The 26,951-nt window shown below is 47.5% G+C and overlaps 2 protein-coding genes and 1 long non-coding RNA gene across 6 annotated transcripts in view; 1 reads left to right on the top strand and 2 right to left on the bottom strand.

Moving 5' to 3' along the window:
- rgs9a (regulator of G protein signaling 9a) overlaps nucleotides 1-9,980 on the top strand; it is a 49,601-nt gene extending 39,621 nt beyond the window's left edge. The window contains exons 10-17 of one of the 2 annotated variants that reach the window (XM_042001380.1): nucleotides 542-571; nucleotides 652-713; nucleotides 788-901; nucleotides 3,805-3,920; nucleotides 7,116-7,203; nucleotides 8,102-8,240; nucleotides 8,411-8,493; nucleotides 9,346-9,980. In XM_042001380.1, the coding sequence (XP_041857314.1) occupies nucleotides 542-571; nucleotides 652-713; nucleotides 788-901; nucleotides 3,805-3,920; nucleotides 7,116-7,203; nucleotides 8,102-8,240; nucleotides 8,411-8,493; nucleotides 9,346-9,502 (789 nt within the window). In that variant the 3' untranslated portion in view covers nucleotides 9,503-9,980. The remainder of the gene's footprint in view (nucleotides 1-541; nucleotides 572-651; nucleotides 714-787; nucleotides 902-3,804; nucleotides 3,921-7,115; nucleotides 7,204-8,101; nucleotides 8,241-8,410; nucleotides 8,494-9,345) is intronic. The other variant, XM_042001391.1, reaches the window with a different exon arrangement.
- On the bottom strand, nucleotides 9,958-10,633 carry LOC121650405. The gene is made up of 2 exons (XR_006012267.1): nucleotides 10,488-10,633; nucleotides 9,958-10,303 (listed from the first exon to the last, which is right to left on the bottom strand). It is a non-coding gene; the product is annotated as an uncharacterized LOC121650405 (long non-coding RNA).
- A 1,554-nt stretch (nucleotides 10,634-12,187) lies between these two features.
- Nucleotides 12,188-26,603, bottom strand: cog1 (component of oligomeric golgi complex 1). 3 transcript variants are annotated; one of them, XM_042001154.1, is made up of 16 exons: nucleotides 26,235-26,603; nucleotides 25,910-26,163; nucleotides 25,653-25,834; nucleotides 25,402-25,578; nucleotides 21,100-21,256; nucleotides 17,637-17,847; nucleotides 17,203-17,566; nucleotides 16,274-16,719; nucleotides 15,806-15,952; nucleotides 15,024-15,185; nucleotides 14,741-14,865; nucleotides 14,331-14,439; nucleotides 14,145-14,254; nucleotides 13,982-14,063; nucleotides 13,839-13,863; nucleotides 12,188-12,386 (listed from the first exon to the last, which is right to left on the bottom strand). In XM_042001154.1, exons 1-15 carry the CDS (start codon nucleotides 26,538-26,540, stop codon nucleotides 13,855-13,857), a joined length of 2,841 nt encoding a protein of 946 aa, XP_041857088.1. In that variant the 5' UTR covers nucleotides 26,541-26,603; the 3' UTR covers nucleotides 12,188-12,386; nucleotides 13,839-13,854. The 3 variants fall into 3 exon arrangements, with proteins under 3 accessions (XP_041857088.1, XP_041857079.1, XP_041857095.1); XM_042001145.1 differs by lacking the exon at nucleotides 13,839-13,863; XM_042001161.1 differs by lacking the exon at nucleotides 13,839-13,863 and having other exon boundaries at nucleotides 25,910-26,167; nucleotides 26,235-26,404.
- Between the last annotated feature and the right edge of the window lie 348 nt (nucleotides 26,604-26,951).

Genomic DNA, 26,951 nt, shown 5'->3' with positions numbered 1-26,951 from the left:
CCTGATGAAGAGGACGACCCGGTACTAGAAGGTGAACCTGATGAAGAGGATGACCCGGTACTAGAAGGTGGTCCTGATGAAAAGGACGACCCGGTACTAGAAGGCGGTCCTTATGAAGAGGACGACCCAGTGGCTGTCCCGATGAAGAGGACGACCCGGTACTAGAAGGTGGTCCTGATGAAGAGGACGACCCGGTACTAGAAGGTGGACCCGATGAAGAGGACGACCCGGTACTAGAAGGTGGACCCGATGAAGAGGACGACCCGGTACTAGAAGGCGGTCCCGATGAAGAGGACGACCCGGTACTAGAAGGTGGACCCGATGAAAAGGACGGTGAATGGAAATATTTGACTGTTAATAACAAAATGTTGCAGGTTCTAGGTTAATTTGGCTTAATTTAGGAAGTTCAGGTATCTGGTAGTTCGGTTTTGTTATCTTTGGTCCAGTACTCGTGCTTTAGATGTCAATAGTTGTTTCTGTGACATCTTCCAATCATGTGATTCTGTAAAAAGTAACATTGTTTTCTGTTCTCGTCTCACAGAAAGTTACCTTTGACATGTACAGACGGATGGTGAGTCATGGTATTTAATCAATACTGATGTGTAAACAATTATCCGTGTCACACATGAAATTTGGTGTCTCTGTCTTTAGAACATGTTCTATCAACAAGCCATCATGAGGTCAAAGGTCAAGTCAAGCGTTTCCCTGGGAGCGTAAGTTCTTCTGCTGTAGATCGGAGAAAGTTTCTTGTGGGAGAAAAAGCTTAATTATGTTTCCATCTGTGCAGGTTGGTCAAGTATATCACAACCTACAAAAACCATGACCCCTTCCTAGCTCCCTGTCTACCCAGCAACCCCTGGCAAACAGACCATGATGCCTACTGGACTCTCAACATGAGAAGGTGAGGACCACCACAGCTTCATACCAGAAAGCAAGGCGAGGCAACGACAGGGTGATTCAAAGGGCTTTACAAAAACACTGAAACATCAGAAAATAAGAAGCAGAATTTCACATTAAAAACAAAAGGGAATTAAAAAGAAAGAACGTTGAATGAAACAGTATTAAAACATGATCAAGTTTAAAAGTTCAAGCTTAAAAGAAACGGGTGCAGATCTGGACTTTTAAATAAAAACTCAGATTTATTTATAGAGGACTTTAATACAATGTCAGCTGAACAAAGTGCTGAACGCAGCACAGAAGCACTACATTTAAAAATAAATAAAAAAATAGAAAGTAAAAAAGTATCAGTAAAACAATAAAACGCTAAGAACAAGAGTGTCATGCTGATCGAAGGCCAGATCATAAAAATGGGTCTTCAGGCGGGTTTTAAAGCTGGACCGTGATGGGGCGTCTCTAACTGGTAGCCTTCCACCAAGACCTCGGTAACTCCAGACGGAGCTGATCAGCTGATCTGAGACACTGGGCTGATAAAACTGGGAAAAGCAGCTCAGAGAGGTGCAGCGGGGCCAGACCATTTAAGGTTTTAAAAACAGATAAAAGCATCTTAAAATGAACTCTAGAATGCAGCAGCCAGTGAAGCGATGCTAATGTGATCTCTCCAACGGGCTCCAACCAGAAGACGAGCAGCAGCATTTTGGACGAGTTGGAGGTGCGAGAGAGATGACTGACTAATCCAAGATAAAGAGCGTTACAGTAATCCAACCGGGAAGTGATGAGGGCAGGAATGACTGTCTCAAAGTGCGTAGCGAGCTAGGTTACAAAGCTGGACCACCGATTTAATCTGGTGATCTAGTTTAAAATCTGATTTAAAACCCAAATTAGTGACAGCTGGTTTTATAATGCTAGAAAGGGACCCAGATCAACTGGGGAGGAGCCACTGGAGCCACCCAGCCCAAACACTATAGCCTCCGTTTTTTTTTCATTAAGATTCAGGAAACTCAGGCCTTCCACTCCTTCATGGAGGCATGACACAGAGAAAGTAGGAGAAAAGGCATCTTTCTTCTTTAGGGGTAGGTATATCTGGCCATCACTGCATACAGATGGAAAGATACACCATGCATTCCCAGGATGGACCCTAAAGGAAGCAGATATAGGAAAAACAAGAGGGGCCCCAGAACTGAGCCCTGTGGAACCCCATAGGACACCGAAGCCATAACAGACTGAAAGCCAGCTATGCTGACACACATTGTTCTACCTGCCAAAGAAGACCTGAATCAATCCAGTGCAGTACCTTGGATCCCTACCAAGTTCTGGAGCTGTGACAACAGGATCCTGTGGCCCACTGTGTCCAATGTGGCAGTTAAGTCGAGCAGGACCAGAACCACATCATTTACAGCATCAGTAGCCAGGAGAATGTCATTAACAGCCCTCAATAAAGCTGATTCCATGCTATCCCGTCCGGGGAGGAAGGTGTCCGGGCAGGAAGGTGTCCGGAGAGGAAGGTGTCCGGGGAGGAAGGTGTCCGGGCAGGAAGGTGTCCGGGCAGGAAGGTGTCCGGTAGTGATGCGCGGGCCTCCCCCTAACCCGGGGGTCCCGCGGGTTACCCTCGGTTCGGGTTGGGGCTGGTCAAAGAATTTTCGCTTCACTGCAGGGCGGGTTGGTGTGGTTTACTATTCTGAAATATCTAGTTCTATCTATTAATTTTATTTTTTGTCAAACTGAAAATAAAGACCTTAATCAGTGTCTACATTTTGTTACTATAACATGTAAGACAAAATATTTATCAGTTATTTAAACACAGGTCACGTTTTATAACGTAATGTCCACGTAGGCGCATAGTAGGCTACGCAGGTGCAGAAAGCCCCAAGCAGACAAGCAACAAAAGATGGAAGAAGTGTTGAATAACATTTGTTCGGGAGTTTACGTCCTTAAAAAGAAGAAGGAGGGTCAAATGGCTCAATCACAGGTTTGGGACAGGTTCAGCGAGGTAATCAGTGCAGACAACAGCAGCAGCATTGGCTATGTGCTTTATAACACTTAAACGCTTAAACGCTTTAAAACACTTTATTAATTTGCCTATTTATGTTTATAGGCTTAACGTTCAAATGAAAATACATTTTGTGTTGCCAGTTTCCAGTGCCAATTTAGGAGACCATATGCACCTTTCTCAGACTAAATAAAAGCATTCGTCAATATCATAACATGTGTTTTAATGGGGCGGGGCGGGGCGGGTTAAAAAAATAGAAGCAGAGGTGCGGGGCGGTTTGGTGCGGTCCAATTTTTTTAAAAGAGCGGGACCCGCGGGTCGGAAAAAAACCTCCGGGGAGGAAGGTGTACAGGAGAGGAAGGTGTCCGGGGCAACGTCCTCAGGTTCCTGAGATTCTCCCTACACTGGCAAGGCCGACAAATGAGGCCAGGGATCCCCATCAGAGTCAACAGCAGGAATGATGCAGGCAACAGGTGGATCCAGAAGACTCCGGGAAATAAATAATCCAATTCCTGACTGGGAAAAGGACGAAGAGTGGGCCAAGGCGGCCACCACGCTGGCCACGTTTGTGACGTTTCTGCCGTGGGAGGAGGGCCGATGTCCTAAAGGAGGAATGCCCGAGAGCAGCGGGGACAATGTTTTCCATCCATTAAAGCCAGGGAAGCACGAAAACAGCAAAAGCACAGACCACAGGGAGAGCAACAGATGGCAAGCCATACAGGCCAGCGCCATCTTGCTAAAGACTATTCAAATGCAGCAGAGAACAGGTGGGTCTTTAACCTGGACTTCAATAAAATGTGTACTAGAACAGCAGGACGTAGATGTGGCCTTCTACATGAGGACCGTAAGGTTTTCTGATACGAGTCGCTGTGCAGCCACACACTGACTGATGGGTTTCATCTTGTAATTATTCTCAGAGTCGACCCTCCCACTAAGATGCGAGTGGAGCGCTGGTCCTTCAGCTTGTTTGAACTGCTGACAGACCTGCGAGGCCGAGACGACTTCAAGATCTTCCTGAAGAAGGAGTTCAGTGGTACGTTTTCTCCTTCCTCTCTGCTTGTCAGTTCCAGTAATAAATGTGACTTAGTAATATCCAAAATAAAGATAATAATCCAGTAGCAAAGGAAGCCTTATGTCCTCCATTAAGCTCCTTCCAGCACCAAACCATCTTTCTGCTGTCATAATTCTGGATCATCTCTCTACGCTGAAGTCTGTCCATACCTGACTAGAGGAAAGATGCTGACTGGTTGAACATCAGTGTATGAACATGCACATTTTATACTGCATATCTGTAGAGACTAATAATGGTCTGTATTTATACAGCGCTTTACATCATACATCACATTCACACGTTCACACACACATTCACACACTGATGGTGGAAGCTACCATGCAAGACGCTAACCACGACCCATCAGGAGCAATTTGGGGTTTCGGTGTCTTGCTCAAGGACACCTCGACATGAGCTCAACGGCTGGGATCGAACCGGCAACCCTTGGGCTACCCGACGACCACTGAGCCACTATGTATTTTTGTATTTTAATTAATGTATTTTAATGTCATATGTCAAACTCACAATGAAGTAAAGTTATTTAGTTACACAGTCAGTAAAGGACAGTAAACACACCACGATGTAAGTTTGAAGCTACAGCCCTGCTAGCTACATTAAGGCTTTCTCTCTTTAGATGCCTTCAAGCTGAACCAAAGGTGCATAAAAATAAAATCTTCTGATTAATCCAGCCTGGAGAAGACGCTGTTCACCACTTTCTTTCTTTTTTGTTCTTTTTACACACTTTTTACTCACCATTGTGATTCGGTTTTTACATTGTGGTTCACAAAGTGGACCTACATCTGAGAACTAATGTGCTTTGCCAGATTTTACTAGAAGTGCATGTTTCAAATGCTGTTTCATCCCTGCGTTACAGCAGCTGTAACCGTGTTTGAGCAGCAGCGAGGTGAAGGCGTGGAGTGGATTACTGGCTACTCTGGCCAATAGAAAAATTCTACTCTTTGTCCAGCATTAAAATGGAACTTCAAATTTTTTATAATCTCTATCTTGCTTAAGTCACGACCACATCCAGAACAGCTGTTTGGACTTAATGTGTCTTACAGAAACTTGGCATCAACCAGATGTTTTTTCTGTTTTAAATGAGACGTTACCTCCTGGTTACTGCTACCTGCAAAACAGTGCATAAATGTCCCCACACACACCAGGGGCCACACACTTGATCTGGTCATCAAAAACTTTGCATTTACAAATATTGCATGTGTGTCTGACCACAAAGTCATCCCTACTGAGGTCCCATCTACATCTATCCACACCACGCCCATACGTCAAATCTGTTTCAGATATCTCAAAAACACTGACGAGGACCCTCTGACAGTGGACCTCCAACATCACCGTTCTATCCACACTTCGTCAGTCAATCAGTGGATTTTTATAACAACACTGAGCCAATGGGCAGTCAATTTCACCCGATCTGCCCCCGGTTCACCAGCAAGTGGCGAAGAATAAAGACAGGTGGTCATGCCCTTTAGAGACAGTACGTTTCTGGACTTACTGATCACAAACTAGCATATCAGGATTACCAAAAGGCTGATTCAAGGTCTCTCAAAGAGGCACGACTAAGATTTTATCCAAACAGTATCCAAAAAAGTCCTGCAAATTCCAGGCAGCTTGTCACCACCATAAACCACCTTCTCAAACCCCAGACTACCCCATTTACAGGAAACAAAGAGGAGCACTGCAATAATTCCTTGGATGTTTTCAAAACAAAATTTAACATTCGTTCGACTCCCTCTGGTTCTTCCACCATGCCCACTCCAACTGCCGACCCACTGTTTGGGCCCTCCAGGCTGCTGGGTCCTTTCCAGAACTGTCACATCGGGACGTTTAGGACATTGTCCAGAGTATGAAACCGTCTACCTGCACCCTGAACCCCTTTCCCACAGCCCTGCTAAAAGCGCACATCCTTACCATCAGCCCCCTGATCACTACAGTAATAAACCAGTCACTTCAAACTGGTCATGTTCCACCTATTTACTGTATTTTACTGTAATTGGACCATAACTGGACTGTTACTGGACTATATATGGTCTATAACTGGACTATAACTGTACTGTAGCTGAAGTATAACTGGACTATAACTCAACTCTGATGAACTGGGTTGTGTCTGTAAAAGTCTTGAGATGACATTGTTGTAAATTGGTGCTGTACAAATAAAGTTTAATTGAGCAAGCTGTTACTGAGGCATTAATCTGAATGAGGTGCTGAAGCAGGAAACATCTAAAACCTGCAGGACAGCGGACCTCGAGGACCAGAGTTAGACATCCCTTGTCTGTTAGATCTCACTTCCACCTACATAGTCATTGTTCTGTGAGTAGGTGGTGACAGAAAGCTGAGAAAACTCAGGGTTACTGAATGTCCAGATTAAAGTTTGCGTGGCTTTGTTTTTTAAAAGAGGAGCCAGAGAATCTGTTCTTTGGTCAGCTGAGGTTCATTCATGGCAACAGTAAGATGCTGAAAATCTTTTTTTTTTTCACTCTGGGGTGGAAAATGCTCATTTCTTTCAAATATTTTTAAGTTGTTTCAGCAGCATCAGAGTCAAACATATTCTAAACAACAAATGCTAGCTAAAAACAACAACAAATGCTAGCTAAAAACAACAACAAATGCTAGTTAAAAACAACAAGTGCTAGCTAAAAACAACAACAAATGCTAGCTAAAAACAACAACAAATGCTAGCTAAAAACAACAACAACAAGTGCTAGCTAAAAACAACAAATGCTAGCTAAAAACAACAACAAGTGCTAGCTAAAAACAACAAATGCTAGCTAAAAACAACAACAAGTGCTAGCTAAAAACAACAAGTGCTAGCTAAAAACAACAACAAATGCTAGCTAAAAACAACAACAAATGCTAGCTAAAAACAACAAAAGGCTGGCTAGAGGCCTTTAATGTCCATCGTAATCTCTACGGACTGACCGCTGCTGGACAGATTAAGATTTTAACCTGATAGTGGTTCTCCTGCTGATGTCAGAGGACAGGTCTGGCTCTCAGGTCACCAGTGTACATTATCCTAAGATCCTAAACGGTAGGACCATGTTTAGCATCTGTTGACTGTAGATGTTGGAAGGTTTTACTGCATATTGGTTGGTATTGATGGTTGGAAATACAAACGAAAGGCTCATCCACGTTAAAACCTAACTGTGTGTGTTTGTACACTAGGTGAGAATTTGGCTTTCTGGGAAGCAGCCGAGGAACTGAAGTGGGGTACTGCTTCTTCCATGTCAACAAAAGCTGAGACCATCTTCAAGTAAGACAAGAAGCCTGTAAAACTAAACTCTTTCTGTCTGTGCAGATTTCCTTTGCATGTGTTTTATCTTCTTTTTACTCATTCATATGTTTTTGATCATTACTCATAATATGTCTGACATGACGACCATAATATAAGGGCTGATTGTATCCCTGTTTTTATGTTACAACCTGTAATTTAAAAGATATTTGGGGGTGAACTTTATGCAATGACCTCAACATATCCTCACTGATTCTGAAAGGCCCCAGAATCTGCCATACCAAAATGGCCAAGAATGTTTCCAAACAAGCCTCCGAAGTTGTGGACAAATGCTGATTGTTCTGAGAGGCAACAAGCGGGACTGCTGGACATGTCCAGAGGACCACGGTCTGCTAAAGCCACCATAGCTTTGTAGAGGAGAGGACAGAGAAAAACATTTGGGGATGCAGGAGACTCCCCAAACATCTAGAAGAGTGTCCTCTAGTCAGAGAAGACTAAAACCCAACACCTGTCATCCACAAAGAACCGTGTGGTGAAGCATGGCGGTGGCAGCATCAGGCTGTGGCCATGGAGGGGAAACTGGGCAGAACTAAGATTCTAGATCAGCATGTTAAATGTGTTGGAACGACCAAGTCAAAGTCTAGACCTCAGTCCACCTGACAATCTGTAGCAGGACTAATGGAAGAAGCAGAACTTAAAGGACAAGGAGAAGGTAGATGAGCAATGGTCAGACAGACAAACCCTGAAAGACTGGACCAGAACTAAACATGGAAACATGTATAAGATATTTACATTACACACACACACACACGCACACATATATATATGTGTGCGTGTGTGTGTGTGTATGTATGTATAAACTGGTGGTAGTGTTTGTTCCATCTCCTGGATTTGAGTCGTGTATTATCATTCTGATCAGGACCTTCTTGGCCCCTGGGGCCCCCCGCTGGATCAACATTGACGGCAGGACCATGGGTCTGACCGTGAAGGGTCTGGAACATCCTCATCGCTACGTCCTGGAAGCAGCTCAGACTCACGTCTTCATGCTCATGAAAAAGGTGTGTTGATTCCTCACCTGTCAGGACGGCTGATCATCAGGGCTGAAGATTCTCAATCCAGACACGGCTGCTGTGGTGGGACTGGTTTCTGCTGGGCCGACAGCACAAACCAGTTACCAGACCAGGAACTATTACTTGCCTGTGAGTCTTTTATTCTTTCCTCCGTACAGGACACCTTCTTCCGCTACCTGAAGTCACCAACATACAAGGACATCCAGAAGAAGGCGCTAAACCCTGAGCCTCATAACTTCAGGTGGGTGCACCAGATCTCTACCAGGTAAAATCCCACCAAAACAGCTGATTAGCATTTTCCTCGGCTGATGCTGGGATCAAACCAGTTAACAAACTCAGCGTTTACACTGTAAAACCATTTAAAACATTTAAACATCTCCTCTAGAGAAGACGAGATGTGGCTTTATTTCTGCGCCGTCGTCACAGCAACCGGCTTTTCAATGGCAGGGACTCGAACACTGTCTTTATAGCAGGATTCCACCATTAGGAGCAGTCCATCAGCACCACTCCTCCCTCAGGAAAAGCTTTTCCACCAGCAGACGACGTCATCTAAGACGTCAGGATGCTCTGGTTTAAACGGCACCGCTAGGCAACAAGAGTACATCCCAATAACCAACATCACTACATCGTTTCAGGAAGAAAACATGATAAATGTTTATTTAAATGAAAACCAGTCAAATCCAGCTTCGTTCAGGCCAGGGCGTGTTCCTTAACAAACTCCTCTTGGTTTGCTCATCTAGCACCTTTTCTCATGGAAGCAGGGACATGATCCAGACGCTCGACATGTGGCTGGATGATAACCTCATGTTCTGTAAAAATAAAAGCTTTCTCATGGCGTTCAAAGGAGGGTGCCTTCCACTTTTCTCTCTGACATTATCTAGTTTATAGGCTAGCAATCACAAAAGGTTGAATATGCATTTCCCATGAGCCTTTGCAGCACAGTTTGTACTAAATAATTAGTGTAAATCTGACTGTCCAGGTGAAGTAAATTAAAAAGGAACTTGGATGAATTTTATTCAGTCGCCTGATGCCTAAAGAAACAAGTTGGTTCTCCACCTCTAACCAGAGGAATGAATGTTTGTTTCCACCACAGCCCTGCCCAGCTGGAGCAAAACACCCAGAACCGGAGTCCAGGCATAGATCCCATCATCCTCTGGCAGCAGGAGGAGGAGGAGAAGGCGAAGGCTGCAGCTGCCTCCGCCCCCGTCGACGTGAAGGCCGTCATGAGCAAGATAGACAGAAAGAAGTAGACAGTGTGTTTGTAGAAGATCTTGGTTTGTTCTAACAAACATGTTTTATTCCAGAAGGTGTAAATAAATGTTAAATTTAATGTTAAACAGTGAGGCATCCGGTCCAATAGATTCACCCCATCGTGTGGAATTAATCCAAATCTGAGAAAAGGGAATAAATGACAGAATTCTCATCGTTTTATAGCATTATTGTGATTCCTTCACAGCATTTCAGCCAAAACTCTGATTTTCACACATTTAACTCTCAGCTGAGCTTCTGGTTATATTTATGTTTTCATGCACATTATTAAGATTATAATGTTGTATCAGGAGATTTTGAAGGAGTATGTTTCTGTCACTGCTGGGCTAGTTTAGGTTGTATTTAATAGATTTCATTTCGCTGTAAGCTTTGTTATACCAGTCATATTTAGCATGTACAGCATACGTGCATTTAAAATAAAAAGAGCTGCTTCATCCACAGAAAACTGGTTTTTATTTGATCACAACAAAAATCTGAGCAGCATGTCTGATTGTGTTTATTTAGACGTTTAACATGAGCTCTGAGTTATTAGCGTATCGGCAGCTAATAAAACTGATCGGGAGGTTTGATTAGCTGTCTTCATCCCCTAGCAACGGCTAATCCAGGATGGTCTTCGTCCCATCTCTTCTCTGAGATCTCTCCAGCCATTAAAAGTGATAATGTTGACTCTTGTCTCTTCCTCTGTCTCTCTTCCTCTCTTCCTCCATTCTGTTCTCTTGGTTTTCTTAGATAAATCTTGTTTGGTATCTTTGGTAATGAAGTGGTTACTCAGCTTGGTGATGCTGCAGGAGAAATGAGCATAATAAATGTCACAGTGCCATCAAAACCAGCTCAGAAAGCTGCTTTAAAGGTGCAGCATGTTACAAAATCAGAGGTCATATATCATTAAAAACAGTTTCTATTGCCATGCAAGTACTAAAATAACGTGTTTTTATTCTCATAAAATTAACTTTTTTATCTACCCACCACATATGTGTCAGCTTACTCCAATTTTAAAACTTTAAAAACTTCAGGAGTGGCCTGTTTGGTTAACGTCCTCTGCCTCCACCTCTAGCCCGTCTGTCTCTCGAGACGTCCTCTGTCTCCACCTCTAGCCCGTCTGTCTCCCGAGACTTCCTCTGCCTCCACCTCTAGCCCGTCTGTCTCCCGAGACGTCTTCTGCCTCCACCTCTAGCCCGTCTGTCTCCTGAGACGTCCTCTGTCTCCACCTCTAGCCCGTCTGTCTCCCGAGATGTCCTCTGCCTCCACCTCTAGCCCGTCTGTCTCTCGAGACTTCCTCTGCCTCCACCTCTAGCCCGTCTGTCTCTCGAGACGTCCTCTGTCTCCACCTCTAGCCCGTCTGTCTCCCGAGACGTCCTCTGTCTCCACCTCTAGCCTGTCTGTCTCCTGAGACGTCCTCTGTCTCCACCTCTAGCCTGTCTGTCTCCTGAGACGTCCTCTGTCTCCACCTCTAGCCCGTCTGTCTCCCGAGACGTCCTCTGCCTCCACCTCTAGCCCGTCTGTCTCTCGAGACGTCCTCTGCCTCCACCTCTAGCCTGTCTCCTGAGACCTCCTTTGTCTCCACCTCTAGCCTGTCTCCTGAGACGTCCTCTGCCTCCACCTCTAGCCCGTCTGTCTCCTGAGACGTCCTTTGTCTCCACCTCTAGCCTGTCTCCTGAGACATCCTCTGCCTCCACCTCTAGCCTGTCTCCTGAGACCTCCTTTGTCTCCACCTCTAGCCTGTCTCCTGAGATGTCCTCTGCTTCCACCTCTAGCCCGTCTGTCTCTCTAAACGTCCTCTGCCTCCACCTCTAGCCTGTCTGTCTCCTGAGACCTCCTTTGCCTCCACCTCTAGCCTGTCTCCTGAGACGTCCTCCGCCTCCACCTCTAGCCTGTCTGTCTCTCGAGACGTCCTCTGCCTCCACCTCTAGCCTGTCTGTCTCCTGGGACCTCCTTTGTCTCCACCTCTAGCCTGTCTCCTGAGACGTCCTCTGCCTCCACCTCTAGCCCGTCTCCTGAGACCTCCTTTGTCTCCACCTCTAACCTGTCTCCTGAGACGTCCTCTGCCTCCACCTCTAGCCCGTCTGTCTCTCGAGACGTCCTCTGCCTCCACCTCTAGCCTGTCTCCTGAGACCTCATTTGTCTCCACCTCTAGCCTGTCTCCTGAGACGTCCTCTGCCTCCACCTCTAGCCCGTCTGTCTCCTGAGACTTCCTCTGCCTCCACCTCTAGCCCATCTGTCTCCTGAGACGTCCTCTGCCTCCACCTCTAGCCTGTCTGTCTCCTGAGACGTCCTCTGCCTCCACCTCTAGCCCGTCTGTCTCCTGAGACGTCCTCTGCCTCCACCTCTAGCCCGTCTGCCTCAAGGCTCCAGGTCAAGATATTTTCACTTCCAGGGTTCTGAAACCTGCTCAGAAACAAAGTCCTGTGCGGTGGAAAACATCGTGGCTTGTTTCAGTACCTAAAAAATCAGTACCGCACAAAGTCTGCAAAAAAATATAATACGGATTTTATAACATTGAAGTTTTGTTTCACATTGACAGAACATGTCTCTGTATTCAGCGTCCAGCCAGAGGCTTCTTCAGGGTTTACCCCAACAGTAAAAGGTACAGAAGCTCAGTTTAATTTCCACCATGTTTAGTGTCAAAGGATCAAATCAAATATATAAAACCACACCAGAAACATTTCTCCAAAGACAAACTGATGTTTACTAGAAATTATTATTTTACAAGATAACAGCAGTAAAGGCTTATTTGGTTATTCCAGACAGCCAGCTGAGTCTGAACAAGGAGGAAGATGCTGCATCTTCATCTGGATCAGCCAGTTGTCTGAAGAGGCTTCCTGGCCGGAAGCTGTCCTCACGTCCTGCCGCTGAGGGCTGACGAGCCTGGTAGAGGAAGGAGAAACATCCCAGTCATTCATGGTTCATGATGCCAACATTCACCACCGAGTCTGACTGATCTAGCCCCCATCCAGGTCTACCATACTCCTACATCTGCACTATCAGGAGGTGCTGAGGCAGGAGGGTGACGTGTAAAAGCTACAGCCTCCAGGACTGGAGGACAAGCTGGAGATGGAACTGAGAACTAAAATGAGTTTTCAGTTTTATATTGCATACATCTTCTGGATTCGTTCAAGTCTGGTCCTGGCTCTGGTTCTCTGTGCTCCCTCTACAGCAGGGATGTCCAGTCCTGGTCCTCCAAAGCTGCAGTTCTACAGGTATGAGTTGTTTCCTGACCCGATTTACAGCTAATTAACTGGTTTGGATAGAACTGGACAAGCTGTGAGGGACATCCATTTAATCTGGATCAGGAAACATCTAAAACCTGCAGGAACAACTTCGAGCATCCCTGGTCTATGGCTAGCTGCTACGTAAAGCTAAATGCTAAGCTAATAACACATGACTACGTTAATATAAAAACTGCATTTAGAGTAAACTCGTTGGTGTTAAAAAAAACAGGGATCGTAGCTTTATTATTTCCAGGAAACCAGGATCCTGAACCAAAACATTCAGTCCACCGGGTTAAGTCCTTGAGACGCGGGCACATCGTCATGGCGATGTCTGGACAGCACATGAAGGTTATGATGCTCCTATGAAAGGAACCTGGATTATTCCATAGTCCACTGGACTGGATCTGGTGGTGGGAGTGGGGCAGAACCAACTGTTCTCACTAGTTCATTCTGCTAACCAACATTTTATGTGGATTGTAGCATTGATGAAACACTTTGTGTTTTCATATGTTTACTTGATTAAAATACAGACACACGTCAGTTACGTCTGTTATTTCTCAGCTTTTTCTATAACATTTAGTTATTCTAGAATAAATATCACATCATCTCCTAATGTTATTAATTCTCTCAGGAAGAAAATTTAGCTATTTTTCATTCATTTAGAAATAAGTGGTAGTTTAGATGAGTTTAATTCCATCTCTGTAACGGACTGAACCCACACCAGATCCGCTGGTTTTATTCCTTCAGATCCATCATTGCTGCATCATGGATGCTGGATGTGTTTGGACACAGCAGGAGCTCCTTGTGTTTACAGGCTCCGGGAGGTTTAGTGTGTCTTATCCCACGGTGAACCACTTTCTGCGGGACACCACCAGGACGTGGGTCCTGATGCATTCATGGACCAGACCGCTTTTTTGGGCTTTTAAGTGGAAGACGGTTTCTTGGTCTACAAACACGTTTCTGAATTTTACGAAGGGTTCTTTTAAAATCATTTCACAAATCCAGTATGTTAGAAAAACCATGTTTCCCACACTGCCAATACACCAGGGCTCCTACAGCTATCCAAGCAAAGCACACACACCTTATAAACCCACACAGAGCAACTTGCCTGGGGGGTCTCGTGTTCAGCAACGCTGGGGGGAAGATGGTGGCAACATTTCATTCAGGTGAAACAAAGCAGTGAAATGAGACCAAACTAAAAGCAGGTAAGACCTAAGTCTGCTACAGAAACCACATCCCAGATCTACTCACCAGCTTCTGGGGAGCGTCGGACGTGCCGGAGGCGGACTTGGGTTTCCGTGCGTTGGACATGCTGAGAGGCAGCAACCCGAACCTGGAGAGGACAGAGGAGTCACACAGCCTGGTTTAAACCCTGAAGTCATCACACTCTAAATGAAACAGGTTGACCTCCGACCTGATCTGGCTGCTCGCCAGCGGCAGGATGTTGTACGGCTCCTGGGAGCTCACGGTGCTGTTCCGCGAGGAAAACTGCTTCTCCGAACCCGTCAGCAGACCCAGCAGCACCTGAAACAGCGAGCAGTCATCGGGAGTGGGGGGTCTGCATTCATGCTGGTCCTGCTTTACTCCTGCCTGTACATACCGAGGTCCTCTGGCAGAGCCGGCTGAGGTTGGTGTGGAGCAGCGGCGTGAACACGTCCAGGTCAAAGGGGTCGATGAAACTTTCCAACCAGTCACAGATGTTGTGAATTCTAGAAGAGAAATGTCATGTTTACTAAACCTCAACGGAAGGAAAACACTGCTTCTCATCTACAGAAACATTCCACCTGGATGATCCAGGACCTGTTCAGGACCTGCAGGAAAACCTGCTTCAGAGTGGCGTCCTGTTTATTCCACTCCATCTGCACTAAAACGGCCGGAGCCTGAACCAGTCCGCGGACCAAAACCAGCCTGGGCCTGAAGCTGCTGCCTCATTAGACCAATTTACAGTTAAAAGACATAAAACTGAAGCAAAGAACAGAAGCAGTTCCACCCCGTCCTGTAGCGTCTTACCGGGGGTCCTGGTGGGATCGAGAGCTCGTCCCCTCCTCCAGTCTGCTGCTCAGTGTGGAGCTAAGGTACCGGAGGTCAAAAAGTAGCTGTAAGGCTCGGTTCTGAGTCACGGGAAAGACCCCCTCCTGAGGAAAGAAAGCAGAGAAATTTCTATATGATCTGGACCACCTGCAGAGATCTGGACCACCTGCAGAGATCTGGACCACCTGCAGAGATCTGGACCACCTGCAGGGTGTTAATATGGATCCTGTCTCTCTGTGTTTATCTGGGGGCTGATACCTACCCTGCTGGGGGGCAGCTCTGTCAGCCTATGGTAGTGATGCAGAGCCTGGGCCAGGCAGGTCTGAAGCAGCTCCTGCAGGGTGGAGCGAGGAAGGGCATGGCCCCCCACCTTGTTCACTTCCACACACAGCTGGAACAGCAGAGACTGGACGTACCAGGACGGCTGCAGAGGAAACACAATGAGGACACATCAGACCTGAGGACGGATCAGACCTGAGGACAGATCAGACCTGAGGACACATTAGAACTGAGGACGGATCAGACCTGAGGACGGATCAGACCTGAGGACACATTAGAACTGAGGACAGATCAGACCTGAGGACGGATCAGACCTGAGGACAGATCAGACCTGAGGACGGATCAGACCTGAGGACGGATCAGACCTGAGGACGGATCAGACCTGAGGACAAAGCTGAAATGAAGGCCACGTCACACACACACATGAAATTAATGGTGTGACCACTTCGTCCAGGTGGTACCCAAACACAGATGATTGACAGGTGGCTACCTGGTTTGAACCGGATTGTGTAAATAAATCCTGGAGGGGACCTGAGGGGACCTGAGGGGACTCCAGTTTGTTCCAGTGAAGCTAATTTAATTTAAGCTTCCATTTCTATTGTACTTAAATCTTGATCTCCCCTGGAGAGAGAGGTCATGTTTATCTGGGTCGGTGTGAGACAGCTGATGGCTCGTCCCTGTTAAAGCTGCATGGAGCTCAGCCTTCCTGGAGGGAAGCGGGGAATGAAGGCCGGTTGGGAACTGAGGACGGTTTGGGTTGCTGACCTGGACTGGGAGACGGATTCTGGATGTGATGCTACTCCCTGACTCGGTCTCCTCCTGGATCTCCAGATCTTCCCAGTTCGTGGTGGTGGTGAGGATGGCTCCGGCAGACTCGGCGTGCAGCGCCGAGCTGAACGTGTCCAGCAGCACCTGTCGCAGAGCAGAGCCAGACTCAGGGTGCATCCATCACGCTAAGAACAGGTTTATAGACTCCATGTTGCTTCAGCTTAACAGGAATTACAGTGAAGAACGGAAAGAAAAACTCCCTTTACAAGTTTTATAGACTTCCATCACGTTTAGCAGCTGTTCCCTAAACATGTCATTTCTACCTTCCACAGATAATCTGATGGAGATCAACCACTAAGCAGCCTGGTTTCTGGAAAAGCTCATTTTTATGATCCATCAGTAAAAAACTTCTCTGCAGGTTTGTCTGGTAGAACCAGAACATCCACACTGGTGACGGGTTCTGACTTTGGCCAGGGCGGAGCTCCAGATGCGGTACGCCTCCATGCTGCAGCCAAGAAGCTCCTCCTTCAGACCGGCCCACCTGGCCTGGGCGGGGCTGACCTCAGGGGCGGCTCTGGATCGGCCCGGCTTCTTGCCTTGTCTGGGCGTCCCCTTCACCACGCTTTCAGTTCTGCTCTCTTTTCCCAGGATGCAGTGCTTCAGGTTCGGGCAGAGCTCGCTCACAGACTGGCACAGCCTGGCCATGAAGAGGACAGAGCTGAGGCGTGCGAGCGTGGGGTCCGGCGAGGCGGCGTGGCGAGAGGCTGCATCCAGCTCGGAGCGGACGGAGGACAGGATGCTGCGGACGCAGGCCGAGCAGCCCTCCCGCAGAGCCTCCTCCACGGCTGCAGAGTCTGTGAAGCGGTTAAAGGAGGCTGAGGGGGCGTCAGAGGGTCCAGAAGAGTCCCGTCCTGTAAGAGAACATGCACCCCGGTTTGAATGAACCCCTAAATGCCCACATGTACCAGCAATTATAATAAAGAAAACTAAATAAAAAATATTCAATTAATAAAGAATAATTAAATAAAATTAAATATTTGTATTAAAGCCTCAATTTAACTATTAAAAACTAACAGTAAAAGTAAGTAAACCACGAAATAAATCAATTTGTGTAAACCTCAAAATTCCTAAACGTTTTGCAATTAACAAATAAATAAATATTTGTATTAACCCCAAAACACATAAATTTTTATACAATAATTTAAATAAAAAGGGAAAAGATGTGATAAAAAGAAAGACTGAAATACATTAAATATGATTTAATATTAAATTTAATAATAATAAACAAATAAATTATATAAAAAACAGAAACATAAAATAATAAAAATTAATTAATTAATTAGAAAAATGAATAACATATTTAACAAAAGGGTGAAAAGCTGTGGTGGACCAACCTGGGTCCTGGCCAGGAAGGTAGTACTGCAGGTCCTGGAGCCTGGTCTCCAGCTTTGCATCTAAGGAGGAGCAGAAGTTCTGGACACATGGAGTCAGGGCCTGGGTCTTCATGGCCAGCCCACTCCTCTGCTGCTGGTGACCCCGCTGGGCCACACTGACCCAGCCTGCATCGCTCAGCAGGTCACCTGAAGACTCGGACCACAAAAAGGAGGCAATGTCCACCTCATACTGAGCCCCATGACTGGGGCCAGGGGTGGTCCCTGAGGGAGGTGGGACAGTCTGGCCATCCAGGTCTGACACAGCTGAGGTGAGGAGCTGGACCGAGCATGCTGCGATGGCTTCAGTTTCATCTTTGGTGATGGCCTGAAAGAAGGAATGGGGTTAACTCGCTGACAACCGCCAGCTGCTCTGCTATGCACAGTCCACCACCAACCTGCAGACGCTGCAGGAAGAGCTGCTGCAGGAAGTCGTCCCAGACCTCCAGGGGGCGCTCCAGCAGCCGCTGGCACACGGTGCTCCAGTGCTGACTGATGGAGTCTGTGGAGAGAAGATCCCACACAGCATCCCTGATGGCTGCCAGGGCCTTCAGGCTCTTCACGTAGACCAGAAGGCTGCCGACACCATGACAGATGTCCTCCTTACAGCTGAGACACAAGAGGTGGAAAAAACAGAAAATGAGCGTAAGGCAGAATAGATGGTAGGTAGGTAGGAGATGATAAAATCATTCAGTGTTTAACTAATTCTAAAAATCTCATTTTCTCCCTGAAGTTTAGGAGTGCAGCGATAAAAACCTCTTCATCATTACCCAAGGGGTCCAGCACAAGTTCCTACAGTCCATCAGATGCTAGCAGACAGCAGGAAGCAGCAGGGCTAACATGTAGCATAGCAACATGACTAGCAGGAAGCAATGCTAACATGTAGCATAGCAACATGACTAGCAGGAAGCAATGTTAACATGTAGCATAGCAACATGACTAGCAGGAAGCAATGTTAACATGTAGCATAGCAACATGACTAGCAGGAAGCATTGCTAACATGTAGCATAGCAACATGACTAGCAGGAAGCAATGTTAACATGTAGCATAGCAACATGACTAGCAGGAAACAATGCTAACATGTAGCATAGCAACATGACTAGCAGGAAGCAATGCTAACTTGTAGCATAGCAACATGACTAGCAGGAAGCAATGTTAACATGTAGCATAGCAACATGACTAGCAGGAAGCAGCAGGACTAACATGTAGCATAGCAACATGACTAGCAGGAAGCAATGTTAACATGTAGCATAGCAACATGACTAGCAGGAAGCAGCAGGACTAACATGTAGCATAGCAACATGACTAGCACGAAGCAATGTTAACATGTAGCATAGCAACATGACTAGCAGGAAGCAATGTTAACATGTAGCATAGCAACATGACTAGCAGGAAGCAATGTTAACATGTAGCATAGCAACATGACTAGCAGGAAGCAGCAGGACTAACATGTGGCATAGCAACATGACTAGCAGGAAGCAGCAATGCTAACATGTAGCATAGCAACATGACTAGCAGGAAGCAGCAGGGCTAACATGTAGCATAGCAACATGACTAGCAGGAAGCAATGTTAACATGTAGCATAGCAACATGACTAGCAGGAAGCAGCAGGACTAACATGTAGCATAGCAACATGACTAGCAGGAAGCAATGTTAACATGTAGCATAGCAACATGACTAGCAGGAAGCAGCAGGACTAACATGTAGCATAGCAACATGACTAGCAGGAAGCAATGTTAACATGTAGCATAGCAACATGACTAGCAGGAAGCAGCAGGACTAACATGTGGCATAGCAACATGACTAGCAGGACGCAGCAATGCTAACATGTAGCATAGCAACATGACTAGCAGGAAGCAGCAGGGCTAACATGTAGCATAGCAACATGACTAGCAGGAAGCAATGTTAACATGTAGCATAGCAACATGACTAGCAGGAAGCAGCAGGGCTAACATGTAGCATAGCAACATGACTAGCAGGAAGCAATGTTAACATGTAGCATAGCAACAGGACGGGAAAAACTCCGCTAAAAGAATCCACCAAGCGTTGGCATTCAGACCAAACACAGTTCAAACCCCAACAGTTTTCTGGGAATATAGAAACCAGGAGAACATCTCTGTCCACTTTAGAGTTTCTGATCGTTTCTCCATGCAAACCAGGAGTCACATGACAGCAGAGACTCTGCTGGTTACTAAGATGTCTGTCTCACCACGGTGGGACAGACACTCTGGAGCTAGCAGCCAGAACCAGAAACCAGGTCTTACTGTTGCTGTTTGTGGTGAAAAGTTTGATTCCAGCTCTGAAAACAGGTAACGTGTTCTCCTATGACTCTGCCTTTGTTTGACATGAACCATGACGGTCCTGCTGGTTTCCATGGAGATGAAGGAGGTTTATAGTGAAGGATTCTCTACGTCATTGTGGTGCCCAATTCAAACGAGCCTCTACTACACTTTAGAAGAAACGTGACAAAATCAAGAACATTAAAAGCATGTTTGTTAAATGGTGGAATTAAAATTCTGTAATATTTGATATTTGTGGATTTTTAAGAGGTTAATGAAGTTTCTACCAGCTGGAAAACAACGCTGCCTCAGACCAGGTTTTGTTCTCTGTCTTTTTTATTTTAACATTAATACTCCGTCGGTGTTAACGTTCACGTTCAAGCGTCCTATGACATGCAAATCCTGTGTTGCTGCTATGGGAAATTCTCGCTGGCTTTGTAGGGTGTCCCATTTCACGAACGTTAAGCACACTTCGCAGTGTGCAGACTCCGTGGTCTACGGACTGCGAACTGTACAAACCCTGAATTAGGACACAGATACAGTCAAGGCCCATTTCTGCTCCCTTAAGTACGTAAAAACCGTTTCAAACATTGTCACACGTCGCTGTTCTCATGCTTGTTTTACGTTGCCATGGTTGTTAAGTCAGTTCCTCCACTAGGGGGCAGTGCTGAGTTCAGAGTTCCCTCCTGTGAGCCGCCATCAGTTTCAGACACCGTTAGCTGCGGAAATACACCCCTATAAAGTTGTTTCCAACTGCCCACCATGCCCTAAACACTCACATACAGTCTTTATTCTAAAGCTCACACAATTTCTACAGTTTCCCTTCCTGATCCTCTTCTTCTTTGGTTTGTTCTTTCCCTGGTCACGTCAGCTATTCTGCTCAGCACTGCCCCCACGATTTATGGTGGTATTTCTACGTCTTCTGCATCAAGCCATGGATAGCTAAGCTCCCTGAAAACCGACCAAATTACGCTAGTAACCGATGCAGAAGACGGACGAAACTGTCTGTCCGTCTTCATATCCATCCGTGTGCGTATCTGCCTTCTGCGTCCAGCATAAATGGGCCACAACACATCTTGATTCTGACACTTCTGTAGTAATCTCTCAGCTTTCTGTACAGACCGTGATTATAGATACACATCCCTTGTCGTTGTGAAGTTTTACTTCATGTTCCTTGGAAAGGCAGAGAAAATGACCTTGTCAAGAACATTTATGTAAATCTGACTCATATTTAGAACCTCAAAGCAAATGTTTTTACTATTCAGTTATCCAGTGAATCAATATACTGATAAATCGATGGATTGTCCCTGTATTGTAGGATGTAACAGGAGTCTGCTTGCATGCAAATATGTCCTGATTTAATCTAAAATTTGACTATTGATTCTCTAAATAAAACTGTTAATTAATTAAATGTCTGAAGGCAGAAACCATCGAGACGAAGTGTTGGGGAGAGTTTAACTACCTGGTGAAGGATGACGGTTATATACGAGGCTCTGCTCAATTTTTCACACATTTATTTAATGTACTGGTTTCATGTTTAGCTGAACGACTGTTTGAAAAGGATACGGAGGAGCTTCCTTACGTATTGATCCAGTGCTGCAAAGCGTCTCGTAGCTGCTCTCTCTGGATGGGCTGCGCCAGCGTTCGCAGAGTGGGCTGAAACTGGGAGATGGATGGAGGCAGATACCTGAACCAGCTGCCAGTGCTGCTCTCCTCCTGCAGCACCTTCCTGCCTTTAGCTGAGAGACACAATCATGGTGAGATGCTTAATGTAAGCCTCTGAACATTTCAGCGCTATCATTGAGAAAAAACTAGATGTGTTCTGGTCCAGATCAGAGTCCCTGCAGCTGATATAATATCCAGTCCAACGTTTATTCCAGACTCAGAGTCCAAAATAAAAAATAAAACCACAGATAACAGATTAAACTGAGACACACTTCAGAGCTCTGCTAAATCAGTGACGCTAAATCAGTGACGCTAACTTAGCTACGTTAGCGCTATAATTAGCGAGTTTTCAGACTCTATTTCAAAGAAGCGGGTAGCGACAAAACCAGGGACTTTTTCTGGTGTTGTTGGAGACTTTTGGAAACTGAGGTGAAAGCACGTTTACTTCTTAATGAGCATCTTACGCGCCTCCCCCTTCCTCAGGCCCCACCCACACCCCCACATCCATTAGCTTCCAGCTGCAGATCCAGAGACGTTCCCTCTGCTCCAGGACCGGACTGGAAGCTGCTGCTGGCTGATCCCTTCCTGCTTACCGTCACATATTAACTAACGCCTGTTAATGAAGCGTGTGGAGGAACCGTAGAAAGTTAAAGCTCCGTAACACGTTGTAGACACTGAACCAGAGAACAGCTGGAGCTGGGACTGGTGCTGCAAAGGACCGAGGATGTTCAGTGCTTTTGGATGGGGGCGGGGCCTGTGGCTGCACCTCCACTCATTGAGGAGACATGAATGAGGCTCAGTAGTGTGTGTGGCCTCCACGTGCCTACAACGCCTGGACATGCTCCTGATGAGGTGGCGGATGGTCTCCTGAGGGGTCTCCTCCCAGACCTGGACTAAAGCATCCGCCAGCTCCTGGACAGTCTGTGGTACAACGTGGCGTTGGTGGATGGAGACATGATGTCCGAGATGTGCTCAGCTGGATTCAGGTCTGGGGAACGGGCGGCCAGTCCATAGCATCAATGCTTCGTCTTGCACACACACACTCCAGCTACATGAGGTCTAGCATGGTCTTGCATTAGGAGGAACCCAGGACCAACCGCACCAGCATGTGGTCTGACAAGGGGTCTGAAGATCTCATCTCGGTACCTAATGGCAGTCAGGCTACCTCTGGCAAGCACATGGAGGGCTGTGCGGCCCCCCAAAGAAATGCCACCCCCCACCATTACTGACCCACTGCCAAACCGGTCATGCTGGAGGACGTTGCAGGCAGCAGAACGTTCTCCACGGCGTCTCCAGACTCTGTCACGTCTGTCTCATGTGCTCAGTGTGAACCTGCTTTCATCTGTGAAGAACACAGGGCGCCAGTGGCCAAGTTACCAATCTTGGTGTTTTCTCTGGTAAAAGCCAACTGTCCTGCACGGTGTTGGGCTGTAAACACAACCCCCACCTGTGGACTTCGGCCCTCATACCTCCCTCATGGAGTCTGTTTCTGACCGTTTGAGCTACACATGCACATCTGTGGCCTGCTGGAGGTCATGCAGGGCTCTGGCAGTGCTCCTCCTGTTCCTCCTTGTACAAAGGTGGAGGTAGCGTCCGGCTGCTGGGTTGTTGCCTCCTACGGCCTCCTCCACGTCTCCTGATGGACTGGCCTGTCTCCTGGTAGCGTCTCCATGCTCTGGACACTACACTGACAGACACAGCAAACCTTCTGGCCACAGCTCGCATTGATGAGCCATCCTGGATGAGCTGCACTACCTGAGCCACTTGTGTGGGTTGTAGACTCCGTCTCATGCTACCACTAGAGTGAAAGCACCGCCAGCTTTCAAAAGTCACCAAAACATCAGCCAGAGAGCAGGACTGAGAAGTGGTCTGTGGTCACCACCTGCAGAACCTCCTTTATTGGGGGATATTTGCTAACTGCTGATAATTTCCACCTGTTGTCTTTTCCATTTACACAACAACATGTTGTTTCCTAAGTGGACAGTTTGATTTCACACAAGTTTGACTGACTTGGATTTACATTGTGTTCTTTAAGTGTTCCCTTTATTTTTTCAGCAGTGTATATATACATATGTATATATGTGTATATATATATATAACTTTATATATATAACTTTACCAGCCTTATCCTTAAAGACCGGCACCAACAGGCCTGACAACATGGCAAGAAGCAGGGCTCTGATCACACCACTTGCTTTATTACCAGCCAGCTTATTTATAGCTTGACACGCTTCACTCGACACAACTAGAGAGGTAGGAAACAGGACACCCAGACTGGGAAGGTTAACAACAAACCTCCAAAGCACCTGAATGTGGAACCACAGAACAGAAATTTCAGCTATCGGAGGACTCGGATCTTTATGGTCAACCATCTATCCCAGGACTGCGAGGTGAGGACTGATAACCGGTCAGGAAGGAAAAGGCCGAGGAGAAGGCTGAAGGCTGGGCCTGAAACTCTGATTACTGGTGATTCTGCTGTAAATGATGTTCAGTGGATGTGAGGAAGGAACAGCAAAGTCCTTTGCTTCCCTAAAGATATTATCGGTGACCTGCAGGAGAGGATTCTGGAAGTTGTGGCTGATCACCCAATATGTGAGAGCCATGGTTCTACATACAGGGTCACATGATGTGTCCCAGCACCAATCTGAGGTTGTGAACCAGGACTTTCCTGGACTGTTAGACCAGCGGGCTCTCTCAAAGCAGCAGTTTTCATCAGTGGACCTGGTCCCCCATCAGAAGAGGAGAGATTCAGTAGATTCCTGCCACCGAATAACTGGCTTCTATCCACAAACTGCTTTTATTAACAACTTTTACATGTTTTGGTAACGCAGCTTCTTTTTAAGGCAAAAGTATTAAATGTGAACAAGTCAGGAGTACAACCTCCAAATTTTTACTTCCTCCATCATCCCTCTGCACTCGCTGAGATCCAGGAGGAGTTCTCTCCCAGGATAGACCAACCAGAACTCAGAGGATCCGCATCCACCCCCACCCAGTCTCCAGAACCCACCCAGAACCCAGAGGAATCGCATCCACCCCCACCCAGCCTCCAGAACCCACCCAGAACCCAGAGGAATCGCATCCGCCCCCACCCAGCCTCCAGAACCCACCCAGAACCCAGAGGATCCGCATCCGCCCCCAACCAGCCTCCAGAACCCACCCAGAACCCAGAGGATCCGCATCCACCCCCAACCAGCCCCCAGAACCCAGAAGAGCCGCATCCGCCCCACCAAGCCCCCAGAACCCAGAGGAGCCGCATCCGCCCCCACCAAGTCCCCAGAACCCACCCAGAACCTAGAGGATCCGCATCCGCCCCCACCAAGCCTCCAGAACCCACCCAGAACCCAGAGGATCCGCATCCACCCCCACCCAGCCTCCAGAACCCACCCAGAACCCAGAGGAATCGCATCCGCCCCCACCCAGCCTCCAGAACCCACCCAGAACCCAGAGGATCCGCATCCGCCCCCAACCAGCCTCCAGAACCCACCCAGAACCCAGAGGATCCGCATCCACCCCCAACCAGCCCCCAGAACCCAGAGGAGCCGCATCCGCCCCACCAAGCCCCCAGAACCCAGAGGAGCCGCATCCGCCCCCACCAAGTCCCCAGAACCCACCCAGAACCTAGAGGATCCGCATCCGCCCCCACCAAGCCTCCAGAACCCACCCAGAACCCAGAGGAGCCGCATAAACCAGGAGGGGTAGATCAGGAGGAGTAAGGCAGTGTGGATTAACTACAAAAAGGTTTCAAACCTTAGAATCCACTGAATCCCCCAGAAACCAGTTTTGTTCGTTTCAGTTTCTAAGTTGTTCCAAGTGGAAGCAGCAGATGATTTAAAAGCTTTTCCCCTGAGTTCTGTTGCCATCTGTGGACCAGAATGAGAGCCAAGGACAAGGCTGGTTTGTGGACATGTAGGGAGACATAAAGGAACCAGACCAGGACCAGTTTTTCTAGGGACGGCCATGGAGCTGTCGGTGATGCAGTGATGTGGGCGATTTCCTCAGGAATGAAACTAATCTCAGTACAGCTGTCAGACGGTGAAAGCTTCATATAAAATTATTATCCTGACTAAACTACAACATATGACCTAGTAGAAGCAGCGCGGCTCTAACCAGGCTCTGCATTTTACTATTAAAACAAATTTGAATGATAATAATAATAAACACTGAAGCGAGGAAGAGAAAGACCCACGGACTGCTGCAGACGGCTGAAGGTGATGTTTACCTGCTGAGGTGGTGGAGGTGACGCTCTCCAGGATGGAGAAGAGCATCCCACAGCTCAGGACTCTGTCCCCCGGCCTGGGGCCGCCGTCCGGGGGCAGGTAGAAGACAGCGTAGGCCTGGAACAGAGTGGTGACCAGCAGCTCCACCAGGCTGCAGACCTGAGCCTTGATCCCTGCACCTGGAAAACAACACCTCCATGAACTGCTGCAGACACCTGAACCCCCTCTAAAGATGGCGGACGTCCATGACTACCGTGCTGCGGCTGGTTCAGCAGCTGATGGATGGAAGCTTTCCGGGCCAGCAGGAAGTCAGCCAGGGCCTGTCGGGGCGAGCTGTCCTCCAGCAGCATGGTGGACACCAGGGCCTCGGCAATGGCTTGGTCTGACACCGCCCGTCCCCGAAGCAGAGACCTGCTGTCCAGCAAGATGGCTGACCTACAGCAGAACATGGACAGGATCCATCAGCTCCAGCGTCTCGGGGCTGACCTCACAAGAGGAAACACAGAGTACCTGAAGTGTCCGGTGGTAGCGACCTGTCGGACCAGGATGGGGAAGCGGGCCAGCACGGGGCTGTAGAGGCCCCCTGTAGCCGCCTCCAGCTGGAGCTGCGTGTGCAGGTGGCAGCACAGCAGGTACAGCTGGGTGGCCTGGAGGTACTGGGAAGCCTCCATGGTGCTCCAGATGCGCTCCGGGATCTCCAAGAGGAGCTTGATCTGGGAGGCCATGGTGTAGAACTTCTCCTGCCACTGCCTCTGGTTCTGGTTCTGTACCAGGACAGGATGGATTTAGACACCAACTCCAGACAAGGTAGAGAATCAGGTGTGTAAATACTCACCTCCAGCCTGGCCCCGCCCACATCCACCTTCCCGTGTTTCAGTAGGTGACAGTACCGCTGCATGTCCTGGATGGACCGGACCACGCTTTCAGAACACTGCCTCATCTCTCCGATGGTGTCTGCGGCGTCGATGAGGTCCCGGTACCGTTCACCCACCATCTGCCTCAGCTCCTCCTTCTTCTGCTCGATCTCTCCCCGGACTTTGCGCTCGATCCGGCGGATCTCCTCCGTGTTGTACCGCTCGAAGAGAACCGCCGGGTCCCTGATCTCCGAGACCCGGAGAGACAGCGCGGGGTCTTCAGCCATGGCTCCTTCGGGACAACTGCAGTCGAGGCTGGAAGTCACCCGGAAGACCGCGGGGGAACACTTCCTGTTGTCACGTCAGCAAACTGCGACGTCAATAAAAAGCGAAGTTTTCATTGGTCAGCTAAGCTGTCTGTCACAGAAGCGTCAACATCCCGCCCGCCGAGTTCTCTTGTTAAAATAAAATAAAATAAAATAAAATAAAATAAAATAAAATAAAATAAAATAAAATAAATGGACGGACAGATGATGGATGGATGATAATAATAAATGATGGACTAGTTTAGGTCTCTGATCTGAAGTGGGCAGGTCAAGGCCCAAACCCTGACCCAGGAGAGATGCTATGAGCTGGAGAAAGTCCTCCACTAACACCTCCAGGGATTGTGCACGAGCTAAACCAGTTCTGTCCAGAAC

The sequence above is a fragment of the Melanotaenia boesemani genome, chromosome 2 (genome assembly GCF_017639745.1).
Source record: "Melanotaenia boesemani isolate fMelBoe1 chromosome 2, fMelBoe1.pri, whole genome shotgun sequence".
Classification (NCBI taxonomy): Eukaryota; Metazoa; Chordata; class Actinopteri; order Atheriniformes; family Melanotaeniidae; genus Melanotaenia; species Melanotaenia boesemani.
This window is presented reverse-complemented; position numbering and strand designations above follow the sequence as displayed.

Bases quoted from the DNA above. Each gene is read 5' to 3' on its own strand.
- cog1 (XM_042001145.1), bottom strand. From the start codon at position 26,540: ATGGCTGAAGACCCCGCGCTGTCTCTCCGGGTCTCGGAGATCAGGGAC. The intron at 25,835-25,909 runs GTACTCTGTGTT...GTTCTGCTGTAG, and splicing joins GCTACCACCGGACACTTCAG to GTCAGCCATCTTGCTGGACA. The intron at 17,567-17,636 runs GTTGGTGGTGGA...TCCTTCTTTCAG, and splicing joins TCTTCCTGCAGCGTCTGCAG to GCCATCACCAAAGATGAAAC.